This window comes from Heterodontus francisci, chromosome 18 (assembly GCF_036365525.1).
Source record: "Heterodontus francisci isolate sHetFra1 chromosome 18, sHetFra1.hap1, whole genome shotgun sequence".
Classification (NCBI taxonomy): Eukaryota; Metazoa; Chordata; class Chondrichthyes; order Heterodontiformes; family Heterodontidae; genus Heterodontus; species Heterodontus francisci.
Genome location: NC_090388.1, coordinates 5,122,834 through 5,139,165, shown reverse-complemented (window position 1 = coordinate 5,139,165; position 16,332 = coordinate 5,122,834). Strand labels below are relative to the sequence as shown.

The following is a 16,332-nucleotide window of genomic DNA, read 5'->3' as shown; positions in this document are numbered from 1 at the left end:
TTGAAACTGTGTCCACTAGTTCTAGATTCCCCCAGGAGGGGAAACATCCTCTCCGCATCAACCCTGTCAAACCCCCTCAGAATCTTGTATGTTTCGATAAGATCACCTCTCATTCTTCTAAACTCCAATGAGTATAGGCCCAACCTTTGCTCATAAGATAAACCCCTTCATCCCAGGAATCGGCATAATGAACTTTTTCTGAATTGCTTCCAATGCAAATATATCCCTCCTAAAGTAAGAAGACCAAAACTGTACGCAATGCTCTAGGTGCAGTCTCGCCAATGCCCTGCAACATCCTGGGGGTCACCATTGACCAGAAACTGAACTGGACCAGCCACATAAATAATGTGGCTACAAGAGCAGGTCAGAGGCTGGGAATTCTGAGGCGAGTAACTCACCTTCTGACTCCTCAATGCCTGTCCATCCTCTCCAAGGCACAAGTCAGGAGTGTGATGGAATACTCTCCACTTGCCTGGATGGGTGCAGCTCCAACAACACTCAAGAAGCTCAACACCATCCAGGACAAAGCAGCCCGCTTGATAGGCACCCCTTCCACCGCCTTCAACATTCACTCCCTTCACTACCGACACACAATGGCAGCAGTGTGTACCATCTACAATATCACTGCAGCAAATCACAAAGACTCCTTCAACAGCACCTTCCAAACCCACAACCTCTACCACCTAGAAGGACAATGGCAGCAGATACATGGGAACACCACTACCTGCAAGTTCCCGTCCAAGCCACACACCATACTGACTTGGAATTATATCGTCGTTCCTTCACTGTCGCTGGGTCAGAATCCTGGACCTCCCTTCCTAACAGCACTGTGGGTGTACATACACCCCAAGGACTGCAACGGTTCAAGAAGGCAGCTCACCACAATCTTCTCGAGGGCAATTGAGGATGGGCAATAAATGCTGGCCTGGCCAGTGACTCCCACATCCCATGAATGCGTGAGTAAAAAAATGTAGCAAGACTTCCCTACTTTTATACTTCATCCCCTTTGCAATAAATGCCAACATTCCATTTGCCTTCCTAATTACTTGCTGTATCTGCATACTTTTTCAGATTCATGTACAAGGACATCCAGGTCCCTCTGTACCGTAGCATTCTGCGGTCTCTCTCCACGTAAATAATCTGCTTTTCTATTCTTCCTGTCAGTGGACAATCTCACATTTTCCCACATTATACTCCATCTGCCAAAATTTTGCACGCTCATTTATCTATATCTCTTTGCGGACACTTTATACCCCCCTTGCAACTTGCTTTCCTTCCTATCTTTGTATTGTCAGCAAATTTGGCTACAAATACACTCTGTCCCTTCATCCAAGTCATTAATATAGATCGTAAATAGTTGAGGCCCCAGCACCAATCCCTGTGGCACTCCATTAGTTACAGTTTGCCAACCTGAAAATGCCCCATTTATCTCAACTCTATTTGTTTTCTATTAGCCAATCCTCTATCCATGTTAATTTATTACCCCCAACACCATGAGCTCTTATCTTGTGCCGTAATCTTTGATGTGGCACCTTATCGAATGGAAATCCAAATACACTACATCTACTGGTTCCCCTTTATCCACCTTGCTTGTTACATCCTCAAAAACGCTGATAAATTTTTCACAACACAAATTCCCTTTCATAAATCCTTCTTGACTCTGTCTGTCTGAGTGCATTATGATTTTCTGAATGTCCTGCTGCTACTTCCTTAGTAATGGCTTCTAACATTTTCCCAATGACAGATGGTAGCTAACAGGCCTGTAGTTTCCTGCTTTCTGTTTCTTCCCCCACCCCCCAATCTTTCTGGAATAGAGGTGTTACATTTGCAGTTTTCCAATCCACTGGGATCTTTCCAAAATCTAGGGAATTTTGGAAGATTACAACCAATGCATCCACTATCTCTGAAGCCACTTCCTTTAAGACCCTAGGATGCAGGCCATCACATCCAGAGGACTTTTCAGCCTTTCATCCCATTATTTTTCCTAGTACTTTTTCTCTAGTGGTGGTTGTTTTAGTTTCCTCCCTCCCTTTTGCCTCTTGATTTTCTCCTATTCTGGGGATGCTTTTTGTGTCTTCTATTGTGAAGACCGATGCAAAAGACTTGTTCAAAGTCTCTGCCATTTCCTTGTTTCCCATTATTAATTTCCTAGTCTCATCCTGTAAGGGACCAACACTTTAGCTACTTAAGTATTGCTGAAAATACCTGTTTCAGCTAAACAAAATGAGTGACAGCCATTCGCTGGTTCATTCCTCAGGGCAATGCCTTGACCAGAGTCAGGCTGTCTGGCTTAAATTTCAAACAAAGCTTGGCAGTTAACTGTCAGTCACTGTAAACTGGTACATTCTCCATGACAATGCCTTTACCAATCAGAGTTCACTTGCCAACCAATCAGCACTCTCTTCTCATTCAGTATAAAATTGTTGTTTTCCCTTAGTCGTATTCTTGCAGATTGTCCTGATGACTACAAGGTGCAAAGCTTCGACAGCATGTCTCTCTTCAGCAATACTCAAGTTCTGCACTACCAAACGACTACTTTAGCTACTCTCTACATTTTCATATATTTGTAGAAGCTTTTACTGTCAGTTTTATATTTCTTGCTAGTTTACTCTTATACTCTAATTTTGCCTTTTTTTTTAGTCATCTGGTTTCAGTGCTATTGTGTGGCAGTTCTTGGGCGTATCCTATGATTTTTTTATAGAAAATTTATTATTATCTTGGCTTTACTTTTCCGAAATTCCTTGTGTGCTGCAGAACTGAATAGACCATTATCACCAGTGCTAAGACTGCCCTAGTCAGTCACCAGTGATATCCTACATGACCGTTATTGTGGTACATTATCCCTCCTTGTCTTTCTCCACCTGTCTGTCAGCTTGGCTCAGAAGATTGTGTGTTCAAGCCCCACTGCAGAGACTTGAGCACATAAGCAAGGCTGACACTTCATTGCAGAACTGAGGGAGTGCTGCACTGTTTGGGAGGGAGGTAGGGAAGCAGTAATGAGGGAGTGCTGCACTGTTGGGGAGGCCATCTTCTGGATGTAATTTTTAACTTCTATCCTGTCTGACTGCTTAAGGGGAGGCGGTGGCGTAGTGGTATTATCACTGGACAAGTAACCCAGAGACCCAGGGTATTGATCTGGAGACATGGGTTCGAATCCCACCACCTTGTTCAAGAAAGGGAATAGGGATAACCCTGGGAATTATAGACCAGTCAGTCTTACATCGGTAGTGGGCAAATTATTGGAGAGGATTCTGAGAGACAGGATTTATGATTATTTGGAAAAGCATAGTTTGATTAGAGACAGTCAGCATGGCTTTTTAAGGGGCAGGTCATGTCTCACAAGCCTTATTGAATTCTTTGAGGATGTGACAAAACGCATTGATGAAGGAAGAGCAGTGGATGTGGTGTAAATGGATTTTAGCAAGGCGTTTGATAAGGTTCCCCATGGTAGGCTCATTCAGAAAGTAAGGAGACATGCGATTCAGGGAAAGTTGGCTGTCTGGATACAAAATTGGCTGGCCCATAGAAGTCAGAGGGTGGTAGTAGATGGAAAGTATTCAGCATGGAGCTCGGTGACCAGTGGTGTTCCGTAGGGATCTGTTCTGGGACCTCTGCTCTTTGTGATTTTTATAAATGACTTGGATGAGGAAGTGGAAGGCTGGGTCAGCAAGTTTGCCGATGACACGAAGGTTGCTGGAGTTGTGGATAGTGTGGAAGGCTGTTGTAGGTTGCAACGGGACATTGACAGGATGCAGAGCTGGGCTGAGAAGTGGCAGATGGAGTTCAACCTGGAAAAGTGTGAAGTGATTCATTTTGGAAGGTCGAATTTGAATGTGGAATACAGGCTTAAAGACAGGATTCTTGGCAGTGTGGAGGAACAGAGGGATCTTGGGGTCCATGTCCATAGATCGCTCAAAGTTGCCACCCAAGTTGATAGGGTTGTTAAGAAGGCGTATGGTGTGTTGGCTTTCATTAACAGGGGGATTGAGTTTAAAAGCCACGAGGTTATGCTGCAGCTCCTTAAGGCCCTGGTTCGACCACACTTGGAATATTGTGTTCAGTTCTGGTCGCCTCATTATAGGAAGGATGTGGAAGCTTTAGAGAGGGTGCAGAGGAGATTTACCAGGATGTTGCCTGGACTGGAGGGCATGTCCTACGAAGAAAGATTGAGGGAGCTAGGGTTTTTCTCATTGGAGCGAAGAAGGATGAGAGGTGACTTGATAGAGGGGTACAAGATGATGAGAGGCATAGATAGAGTGGATAGCCAGAGACTTTTTCCCAGGGTGGAAAGGGCTATCACCAGGGGGCATAATTTTAAGGTGATTGGAGGAAGGTTTTGGGGAGATGTCAGAGGTAGGTTCTTTACACAGAGAGTGGTGGGTGCGTGGAATGCGCTGCCAGCGGTGGTAGTAGAAGCAGATACATTAGGGACATTTAAGCGACTCTTGAATAGGTACATGGATGATAGTAGAAAGAAGGGTAGGTAGTCAGTTTGATCTTAGAGTAGGTTAAAGGTTCGGCACAACATCGTGGGCCGAAGGGCCGGTACTGTTCTATGTTCACAGCAGAAGGTGGAATTTGAATTTAATTAATAAATCTGGAATTAAAAGCTAGTCTAATGATGGCCATGAAACCATTGTCAATTGTTGTAAAAACCCATCTGGTTCACTCATGTCCTTTAGGGAAGGAAATCTGCTGTCCTTACCTGGTCTGGCCTACAAAAGAGCTGAACTCGAGGTGAGGTGAGAGTGACTGCCCTTGACATCAAGGCAGCATTTGACCAAGTATGGCATCAAGGAGCCCTAGCAAAACTAAGGTCAATGGGAATCAGGGGGGAAACTCTCTGGTGGCTGGAGTCAAACCTAACACAAAGGAAGATGGTTGTAGTTGTTGGAGGTCAATCATCTGAGCTCCAGGACATCACTGCAGCAGTTCCTCAGGGTATCCTAGGCCCAACCATCTTCAGCTGCTTCATCAATGACCTTCCTTCAATCATAAAGTCAGAAGTGGGAATGTTTGTGCAATCAGCAATGTTCAGCACCATTCGCGACTCCTCAAATACTGAAGCAGACCTTGTAGGAATGCAGCAAGACCTGGACAATATCCAGGCTTGGGCTGATAAGTGGCAAGTAACATTTGCGCCACACAGGTGCCAGGCAATGACCATCTCCAGCAAGAGAGAATCTAACCATCTCCCCTTGACATTCAATGGCATTACCTTCACTGAATCCCCCACTATCAACATCCTAGGGGCTACCATTGACCAGAAACTGAACTGGAGTAGCCATATAAATACCATGGCTACAAGAGCAGGTCAGAGGCTAGGAATCCTGCGGTGAGTAACTCCCCTCCTGACTCCCCAAAGCCTGTCCACCATCTACAAGGCACAAGTCAGGAGTGTGATGGAATACGCTCCACTTGCCTGGATGGGTGTAGCTCCAACAACACTCAAGAAGCTCGACACCATCCAGGACAAAGAAGCCCGCTTGATTGGCACACCATCCACAAACATTCACTCCCTCCACCACCGACGCACAGTGGCAGCAGTGTGTACCATCTACAAGATGCACTGCAGCAACGCACCAAGGCTCCTTAGACAGCACCTTCCAAACCCGCAACCTCTACCAACTAGAAGGACAAGAGCAGCAGACTCATGGGAACACCACCACCTGCAAGTTCCCCTCCAAATCACACACCATCCTGACTTGGAACTATATCGCCGTTCCTTCACTGTCGCTGGGTCAAAATCCTGGAACTCCCTTCCTACCTCACAAGGACTGCAGCGGTTCAAGAAGGCAGCTCACCACCACCTTCTCGAGGGCAATTAGGGATGGGCAATAAATGCTGGCCTGGCCAGCGACGCCCACATCCCATGAATGAATTTTTAAAAAAGCCGATGCATCCGTGCTGTTGACCATCTGTGGCCTCTTGCTCTGCCCTACTCACTTACTGTTTCTATTTACCCCATTCCATCCTTTCATCACTTTAATATCCTTCTATCAATCACCTTTTTCTAACAGAAAAACCCTTAATTTTTCAAATCTCTTCATATTTTCCTTCCTCATGTAGGTAGCATCATAATGTATCTGCACTATACCTTCTCAAACATCTCAATATCCTTCCTATAGTGTGAAGCCTTATCTTGCTTCTAGTATAAGGCTTACAAGTGTGGCTTCTAGCTAAGATTTTATATAGACCTCACTACACTTGGAATTGACACCCCATGTATAATGCTACAGGAGATCAACTAATTTTATTTTAACCTGGTTAAGTGTTTCCAATTTAAAAATATAGTTTAGATACTTGCATTCCTACAGAACAGCACCAATCATGCATTTTCTGTTCTGCTTTAGCTCACTGAACAAACGCAGGATTTAATTTGTATCATTGATATCAAAAATATTTTTAATTAAGCTTATGATGGGACATGCCTGTTATGTGCTTTGTGCCTCAAGTTTTATTTTAGTGTCTCTTTTCTCAGGTGAAGCAAACTTTGATCAAGTCACAGTTCTCTTGTACGTATAATGAGGATTCTGCAGCAAATTGCAGGCCTCTGAACGACTTCAGCCTCAGTCAGGCTCCAACCTGTGTGCAACCTGGAGCAAAACCAGTTCCAAACATCTTCTGTGACGTACCTACTGAAGGTAATGGGATATTGACACAAATCTTTCATAAGGCTTCCTGTCCACAAACCTTGTTTCCTGTTATCATCCTTTTTCATGTCAACATTTACTATTGTAATAAGAACAAAGTGCTGGAAATACTCAGCAAGTCTGGCAGCATTTGTGGAGAGAGAAACAGAGTTAACGTTTCAGGTCAGTGACCCTTCATCAGAACTATTATAAGTTGCGATGTCAACCCTTCCCTTTCAATTTTGTTATGTCAACTGTCATATGGTATTGAAAATTCTGACCACTAGGAAACTCTGCAGAGCAACTTCTTGACACCGTCTTGTACATCAAAAACAACTTATTCATCAATTGCCTGTGAAGAGCACCATAGAAAGTTTGAGTAAAATCTATATGTTCTGCAGTGCCAATATTGATGTCTCATTGTAAGCCTGCAGACATTCAAATGTGATGGTGTTTTTGGTTTTGATACTTGCTACCAATGTACCAGAGGACACCGATTGAAGGTGATGGGCAAAAGCAGCAATGGCAACATGAAGAAAAATTTTTTGCGCAGTGAGTGGTTTGGATCTGGAATGCACTGCCTGAGAGTGTGGTGGAGGCACGTTCAGTGAGAGTTTAGGATCTGGAATGCACTGCCTGAGAGTGTGGTGGAGGCAGGTTCAGTGAGTGTTTAGGATCTGGAATACACTGCCTGAGAGTGTGGTGGAGGCAGGTTCAGTGAGTGTTTAGGATGTGGAATGCACTGCCTGAGAATGTGGTGGAGGCAGGTTCAGTGAGAGTTTAGGATCTGGAATGCACTGCCTGAGAATGTGGTGGAGGCAGGTTCAGTGAGTGTTTAGGATCTGGAATGCGCTGTCTGAGAGTGTGGTGGAGGCAGGTTCAGTGAGTGTTTAGGATCTGGAATGCACTGCCTGAGAAAGTGGTGGAGGCAGGTTCAGTGAGTGTTTAGGATCTGGAATGCACTGCCTGAGAGTGTGGTGGAGGCAGGCTCAGTGAGTGGTTCGGATCTGGAATGTACTGTCTGAGTGTGGTGGAGGCAGATTCAATTACAGCTTTCAAAAGAGAATTGGATAATTATCTGAAGAGAAGTGGTGGGAAAAGATGGAGGAGTGCGAGCCAGCACAACAGGCCAAATGGCCTCCTTCTGTGCAGTAACCTTTCAATGATTCTATTTCCCTGCTAAGCTGTAATGGGTGTGCAGCTTCCCAGGAGCCTGGAAGGTACTTGTTCCGTGATCAATACTGTGCAAAAAAAAAAAAAAAATTAAAGGGACCAAACCTGAAAAAACTGGCCACACCCAACAATTTACATTTTAAAGGGAACTTTGCTTGTTACTAGTAGCTTGCCTTTCAGTCACGAGAAGATTCTTAGTCTGGCATTTTAGTGCAGCTGCACTCTATTCTCTATTAGTAATAAATCTAATAAGGAATGCAAGAGAAACTCTACCCAGAGAGTGGTGAGAATGTGGAACTCGCTACCATAAAGAGCAGTTGAGGTGACTAGTGTAGATGGATTGAAGGGGAAGCTGGATAACATATGAAGGAGAAAGGAAAGAAGGATATGTTGATGGAGTTAGATGAAGTAGGGTTAGAAGAGGCTCATGTAGACCAGTTTGACCTCTTTCTGTGCTGTAAATTCTATACAATTATCACTTGGGAACACACAGGAAGCAATGGCTGTCCGAATAGATTCTGAAATTGACCCTTACCATTGTTACGAGTGCTTCCACTATTTTGTTAAATTCTGAGGATTTGTGTTTTTTTTTTTTAAAAAGAGGTCATCAGAAGGTCTTTTGGATTTGGCTTGCAAACAACAGTTATGGGAAGGCACCAGTTTTCCCAGCAGGGAGCTTTTTTTGACTTGGAAGATGTTTACAGAGAAGTGACAGGTCCTGATTTAAAGGGGTCCGGAGGCTTGACTCCTGAGATGTTTCTAATTTCGCTTTGGACAGGCAGTTGGGATATGGACCATGTTCTGAAAAGGAATAAAAGAAACAAACCCCAGCTCAGCCTGTTCCAGCTCTTTGAAAAGACTGCCAGTTTTTCCATCTCTTTGAACAACTCTTAGAAGTGAGTGTGAGAAACCGAGAAATTGATGCTGCATTCCTTCTGCAAGGCCTGCCTGAAACCCCTGTTGCTGCATTTTTCCTGGAAAACCTGCCCATACTGATCTTCAATGTCGCCAGAAAAGAACTCTTCTGGAAAGATCCCAGTGACTGCCGTCTGTGTATTTGGGACACCAAACCAAAACAAAAGACATCTGACATCTTTCCATATCTATTTTTTTCTTCATGAATTAGCAAGTATTTGACCAAAGTATTCTTTTTGTCTTTTTTGTAATGAAACTCTAAAGAGTAAATCTCTTTTTATTTTTCTGGTTAACCAGTATATATGTGTGTGTGTGTGAGGGGCTAAGGTAAAAAGGAAACTTTTTTTTATATTTCAATCTATGTGCTATTGCTTTGCATTTATTTTTATTTTATTTAGAGATACAGCACTGAAACAGGCCCTTCGGCCCACTGAGTCTGTGCCGACCAAGAACCACCCATTTATACTAACCCTACAGTAATCCCATATTCCCTACCACCTACCTACACTAGGGGCAATTTACAATGGCCAATTTACCTATCAACCTGCAAGTTTTTGGCGGTGGGAGGAAACCGGAGCACCCGGCGAAAACCCATGCAGACACAGGAAGAACTTGCAAACTCCGCACAGGCAGTACCCAGAATCGAACCCGGGTCCCTGGAGCTGTGAGGCTGTGTTGCTAACCACTGCATTATTACTGGTTAAGACTTGTTTTATAATCTGATAATTTTGTTTATTTGAAGAAACCTGGTTGGTGTATTTTATTCTGGCATAAAGAGTAGAGTATATCATTGACCATATCGGTAACTGGGGGAAAAAAATTAAATATATGTTGTGACCTGTGGAGAAGTGGAACTAGAAGAACAGTTCACTCCTCCCGCCTTGGTCGTAACACTAACACTACCCACTATCCTTCCCAACTCATCTGGTATACTGTAGCATGGTGCAATAACTAACTGTTTTGATGGGGTATTTTTGTAATTCTTTGGGTGCTTATTTTCCCAAGCAGTAGGGAAATATCCAGGTTCTGGAAGTGGTGCAGAGATGGGTCATGATCTGTGTTCCGTCAAGTTGAAGCTTTGAGTAAGGGTTCAACAACCTGAGACACTGCTGCCTTGAAGGCAGAGTTCACCATTTCGAAATGTGTAAAATAGTGAAATAGAAACAGTTAAACTCTGACTGCAGTACAAGGGGATGAAGGAAATGAACTGGTGCAATGCCAGTTGGTCCTTGTGTCTGGAAACACTTGTTCACGCAGGAGTAATTAATCCCTGGAATGCTCTTCTAGGTGGGGGTCATGGAGCACAAACTCGAGAGGTATCTGAATGGCTGCTTAGAAACTGTTTTCACTGGCAGGAGGGTCACTAACCAGAGGACACAACAATAACTTGTATTTATATCATGCCTTTAACATCCCAAGGTGCTTCACTGGTGTGTTAGCAAGAAAAAAATTGACAGTGAGCCACATAAGAAGACGTAAGGGCAGGTGAACAAAAACTTGGTCAAAGAGCTGAGTTTTAAGTAGCATCTTAAAGGAGGAAAGAGAGGTTTAGGTAGGGAATGCCAGGGCTCAGGGCAAAAGCACTAGGGAGCGGGAGATGAGAGGACATGTTTTTTATACAGTAAGTTGTTATGATCTGGAATTCTGAAAACTGGAATTAAATATAGACTTGGAGAGAAAATTTGCAAGGCTAAATCTAAATATTGGATGACTGGGCAGTGTCAACCACTGCACTGCTGTTCGCTTCCTTTCCCATACTGGGTTGGGGGAGGGGGAGGATGAAGTGTCTTCTTCTTCAGAAGAAATTAGACTAAGGAAGTGTAATATATTCAAAAAAGACCTTTTTTTTTTTTTTTTAAAAATGTAAATTGCAATTTGCCTAGCAAGTTCTAATTTAAGTTTCCTTCCTTCCACTTTTCCTCCCTCTTCAAGGTGAAACCAGCCAAACGCCAGCAACCCAATCCGCAGGAAGGCCAGATCTCGCAAGTAAACGAGGACACATAATGCATCTCGGGAAAGCTGGGAATGAGAACATTGGGAATCGGAAAGGTGGCGGGAAGGTGGCAAAGCGGAAACGGGCAGAATCGGATGCCAATCTGGACTGCGAGAATAAGCCTCCAAACTCTGCTGATGTGACGACGGTCACACTGGAGGGGAAAATGGGGAAGAAATTGCCAGCAACTTTAAAGGCCATCAAAACTAAAGCCAGAAATAAGTTAATTCCTGGGCAATCAAAGCTCACAAATTTCTTTAGAGTTTAAAATGTTTTTTTTCCTCTTTCAAAACTGGACAGGATATAGGTTTTAAATGTTGAACTGTTGATTATGAACAACTAGTTTGTGTGAATTTATTTCCAAAATGCAGTGCACAGGCAATGTTCTTACAGTTATGAATGCAGAATATTCAACACTTTAATCTTTTTTATACAGTGATGGTCACAAGTTCAATAATGAGCAAATTCAGCTTAAAGCATTCACTGTTTAAACAATGAACAACAAACCACATGAAAGACTAAGTGCACAGTTTCAATTATCTATGAATACCCTTACAGGACGAATATAGAATGGTATTGATCAAATACTGCCAATTAAAATTTCACCAAGTATCTTGTAGCTGTGAAGAGATGGTCAGTTTTGCCAGCAGGGTCGGTATACTCTTCCCAGCATGCATCGCAGCACTGTGGTATAGAAAAGAAAATATAATTAAATATTTTACATTTTATTTATTCAATCATGGGATGTGGGTCACCATTTATTGCCCATCCCTAATTGCCCTTGAGAAGGTGGTGGTGAGCTGCCTTCTTGAACCGCTGCAGTCCAGATGAGGTAGGTACACCCACAGTGCTGTTAGGAAGGGAGTTATAGGATTTTGACCCAGCAACAGTGAAGGAACGGTGATATAGTTCCAAGTCAGGATGGTGTGTGACTTGGAGGGGAACTTGCAGGTGGTGGTGTTCCCATGTATTTGCTGCCCTTGTCCTTCTTGTTGGTAGAGGTCGTGGGTTTGGAAGGTGCTGTCTAAGGAGCCTTGGTGCATTGCTGCAATGCATCTTGTAGATGGTACACACTGCTGCCACTGTGGTGGAGGGAGTGAATGTTTGTGGATGGGGTGCTAATCAATCTCTGCTTTGTGCTGGCTGGTGTTGTGCTTCTTGAGTGTTGTTGGAGCTGCACCCATCCAGGCAAGTGAAGAGTATTCCATCACACTCCTGACTTGTGCCTTGTAGATGATGGACAGGCATTGGGGAGCCAGGAGGTGAATTACTCGCCACAGGACTCCTAGCCTCCGACCTGCTCTTGTAGCCACGGTATTTATATGGCTACTCCAGTTCAGTTTCTGGTCAATGGTAACCCCTAGGATGTTGATCGTGGGGGATTCAGCGATGGTAATGCCATTGAATGTCAAGGGGAGATGGTTAGATTCTCCCTTGTTGGGGGTGGTCATTGCCTGCCACTTGTGTGGTGCGAATGTTACTTGCCAGTTATTAGTTCATGCCTGGATATTGTCCAGGTTTTGCTGCATTTCTGCACGGGCTGCTTCAGTATCTGAGGAGTCGCGAATGGTGCTGAACATTGTGCAATCATCAGCGACCATCCCCACTTTTGGCCTAATGATTGAAGGAAGGTCATTGAAGCAGCTGAAGATGGTTGGGCCTAGGATACCTTGAGGAACTCCTGCAGTGATGTCCTGGAGCTCAGATGATTGACCTCCAACAACTACAACCATCTTCCTTTGTGTTAGGTTTGACTCCAGCCACCGGAGAGTTTTCCCCCTGATTCCCATTGACTCCAGTTTTGCTAGGGCTCCTTGATACCATACTCGGACAAATGCTGCCTTGATGTCAAGAGCAGTCACTCTCACCTCCTCTTGAGTTCAGCTCTTTACAATTAAATGTAAAATGAAAACCTTTTCTAACGGTCCTGCAGGAACAGCTGGTGCATCTTTTTGTGACTTTGGATTGGGGATTAAACCAAAGTTCTTTTGACGCGGGCAAGAATGCATTCATTGAGCTAATGCTGTGACACCTTGATAAAGCTCGAGGCTGCTACTCTAGTACTATACTGAGGCAGTGCTGCATTTAGATTCATCGGAATGATACCAGGTCTGCAAGGGTTAAACAATGAGGCCATAGCCTAGGCTTGTATTCCCTTGAATATTCAGGATTAAGAGGTGCACTAATTGAGGTGTTTAAGATGATTGAAGGAGTTGGCAGTGTAGATCGAGAGAAACTATTTGCTCTGGTGGGGGGAGTCCAGAACAAAGAGGCATAACCTTAAAATTAGAGCCAGGCTGTTCAGAGGTGATGTCAGGAAGCACTTCTTCACTCAAAGGCTAGTGCAAATCTGGAACTTTTTTCGCCTCCACCAAATAAAATGTTGTGGGTGGGGGGGTCAATTGAAATTTTAAAAACCAAGATTCATAGATTTTTTTTATTGTTTTAAGGATTACTGAACTAAGGCAGGAAGATTAGATGAGCCATGATCTAACTGAATAGTGGAACAGGCTCCAGAGGCTCAATAGCCTCCTCCTGTTCCTATGTTCTATTTTCAGAGGTGCCGCCTTTCAGATGAGGCAGTAAATTGAGGCCCAGACATCCTCTCCGAAGGATGCAAACGAGCCCATGGCACTATTTTGAAGAACAGAGGAATTTTCCCTCATATCCTGGTTAATATTTATCTCTCACCCAACATCACTGAAACAAATTATCTGCACATTATTCTATTACTGTTGTGGAATCTTACTGTGCACAAGTTGGCGGCTGTGTTTTTTATGTTGCAACAATATTAATGTGAATTGCTTTGGACTGCCCTGAGAGTGTGAATAAAGCTGTGTAAGTACAAGTTCTCTCTCCATCTTAGAAATGTTCCAACACATTTCATCTATATTTAATTTAGAAGCTCAGTCGCCATTATGTTGGCAAATGTGGCAGCCCGTTTACAGGCACTGATGTCCTCAAAGTAGGGCTGTGACATACAGCCAATTAATCTAATAAGGATAATGACTAGGACAGGCATGCAGGACTTTGATTTTAATGTCTTATCCAAAAGACGACACCTCCCACGCTGCAGCACTCCCTTGGTACCGAATTGCCCTATCAATTCAGATTATATGCTCAAGTCTGGCCGTAGATCTTGAGCTCACCAACTTCTGACATATGTGCCAGCAACACGCTAAGTAATGCTTTCAGTGTTGGCAAATTGTTGTACGCAGTGGTAAAGCATAGGTTGTTCTGAAGATTCATCGTTTTGGCAGCAGGAGCCGTCTAGGAATGTGACATTCTGGGGTTGGTCACTCCAATGGGCCGCAGCTGAGATAAAACTACTGAGCAACTTATCTACAGGCTGTAGTGTAAGCCTTACATCAGGGAAAAAAATTCATGGGCAAAAAACCTAAACGTCAACACAGACCGCTCAATAAAGACCATCTCACAACTTGCCCCTCTCCCCTCCATAATTGCACATCACAACTCCACAGCCATTTCCAAACGCCGACCACTTACTGTCAAAATCTCTCCTACCCATGGGAAATATAGCCCCATTTTCTCCATCGGTAGTGACTCCAAGCGCGTCTGTCGTGTCAATTTGTTCCACTTGATTGGATGCTTCAGATGCGTCGGCCCTCTTGGCTGAGAAGTACAATGGCTCTTTCATTGGCTCATGCAAGTTCAAAGGTAGTTTGAATAACCTTTGGCTGGCAGATGTAAAAGGATGTGGAATAGTTTTGGGGTCCAACCTAAAACCTAAATCCTAAACAGAAGATGAGAGCAAATGTTTACAACAACAACTCACATTTTTATAATGCCTTTAACATAATAAAACGTCTCAAGGCCACTTCACAAGAGTGTAAATAGGACAAAATTTATCAAGCCAAAGATGGAGACATCGTGATAGGTGACCAAATGCTTGGTCAAAGAAATTGGTTTTAAGTAGCATCGTAAAGGCAAAGAGAGAGAGGTGGAAAGATTTAGGGAGGGAATTCCAAATTCCATAAGGGACTTCAGTTATGTGGTGAGGCTAGAGAGTTGGATTGTTCTCTTTAGAGCAGCGAAAGTTAAGAGGTGATTTAACAGAAGTTCAAAATTCCGATGGGATTGATAGAATAACTAAGGAGAAATTGTTTCCACTTGGGGGAGAGTTGGTAACCAGTGGACACAGATCTAAGATAATTGGCAAAAGAACCGGAAGGGGAGATGAGAAAACAATTCTGCTGTGGGTTGTTGTGAATGTGCTGCTAGTTGAAGCAGATTCAATCATAATTTTCATAAGGGAATTGGATAAATACTTAAGCAGAAATTTGCAGGGCTATGGGGAAAGAGTCATAGTCACTTATGGCACAGAAGGAGGCCATTCGACCCACCGAGTCCATGCTGGCTCTCCACCGAGCTATTCAATCAGTCCCACTCCCCTGTGGGGGTGTTGAGCTAATAATACAGATATTTCAAAGAGCTGGGACAGGCACAAAGGGCTAAACAACTCTTCTACTAATTTATTTATTTTTTATTTAGAGATGCAGCACTGAAACAGGCCCTTCGACCCACCGAGTCTGTGCCGACCAACAACCACCCATTTATACTAACCCTACAGTAATCCCATATTCCCTACCACCTACCTACACTAGGGGCAATTTACAACGGCCAATTTACCTATCACCTGCAAGTCTTTGGCTGTGGGAGGAAACCGGAGCACCCGGCAAAAATCCTAATGGAAACTGTTTCTTTTTATTTACTCTATCGAGACCCCTCTTAGGAGAGAGGGCATGCTGATTTTCTCCACTAACCCCCTGGACATGGGGACTCCTTGCAAGTTCCGACTGCTGATACAAATTAATTTTACCAACTTACGTTAAACATTTAGAAGTTGAATTAACAGGTTTTTTTTAGGAAATGAAAGAATCAGTTACACATTTGAAAAGAATTTACTGCAATAAATGAAGAACGTTTGGATTTACTTTGCCTGGCTGCAGAAGATAGTACGGCTTGAATGAGCCCGAAGACCTCGGTTTCTCTGGTTGGCCAATACTCGTCAACGTTCCTGGGTTAAAGGCATTCTGCGGCACCTTGCTTTCTTCCAACCGTTCGACAGCTTTAGCAGACAAAATGAAAAATTCTACAGAGAATAGCACAGAGATAAAGAGAGCAGTGTAAACAGAGGCGATCATTATTGGTTGTGCCTCAAGAGCCAAAGGAGGTTTGTATGGAAACCCAAGGCAATCTGAAGTAGGTGGGAAAACAGTACACCGGCCTTTATATCCCTGAACATTATTAATCGACCTCCTGCAGAAACCCATCTGACAGCTTAGGTTTGTCATGTCTGAATGTGAGGCAAACTAATTCATCACAGCAAGAGGTGATCTGATCGTTTTCTTCAATCTAAATTTTAATGGGTTTATTTCAATTGCAACCTTTCTAATATCCAAAACAGCAGCAGTCTTAATGACTTATTTCCACTATGAAAAGAAAAAGGTACCCTAAGATGCCAAAAAGAATGGTTATACTTTTGTCCAATGGATGACATATTAACATATCTAATTTGCGATACTAAGCCTTGAAAGATCCTTGAAGAAATACATCCTCTTCCCTTTTGTCTTGAATGAAAAGTGGCGATCATGTATT

At 43.5% G+C, this 16,332-nt stretch overlaps 2 protein-coding genes across 4 annotated transcripts in view; one reads left to right on the top strand and one right to left on the bottom strand.

The window, feature by feature from the left end:
* Positions 1–13,561, top strand: part of parpbp (PARP1 binding protein) — a 65,005-nt gene extending 51,444 nt beyond the window's left edge. For all 3 annotated transcript variants that reach the window (XM_068050144.1, XM_068050146.1, XM_068050145.1), the window contains exons 10-11: positions 6,482–6,644; positions 10,653–13,561. In XM_068050144.1, the coding sequence (XP_067906245.1) occupies positions 6,482–6,644; positions 10,653–10,981 (492 nt within the window). In that variant the 3' untranslated portion in view covers positions 10,982–13,561. The remainder of the gene's footprint in view (positions 1–6,481; positions 6,645–10,652) is intronic.
* pmch (pro-melanin-concentrating hormone) lies at positions 11,163–15,878 on the bottom strand. Its single transcript, XM_068050147.1, has 3 exons — positions 15,669–15,878; positions 14,221–14,467; positions 11,163–11,397 (listed from the first exon to the last, which is right to left on the bottom strand). The coding sequence occupies exons 1-3, from the start codon at positions 15,876–15,878 to the stop codon at positions 11,348–11,350; spliced, it is 507 nt and encodes a 168-aa protein (XP_067906248.1). The 3' UTR covers positions 11,163–11,347.
* Between the last annotated feature and the right edge of the window lie 454 nt (positions 15,879–16,332).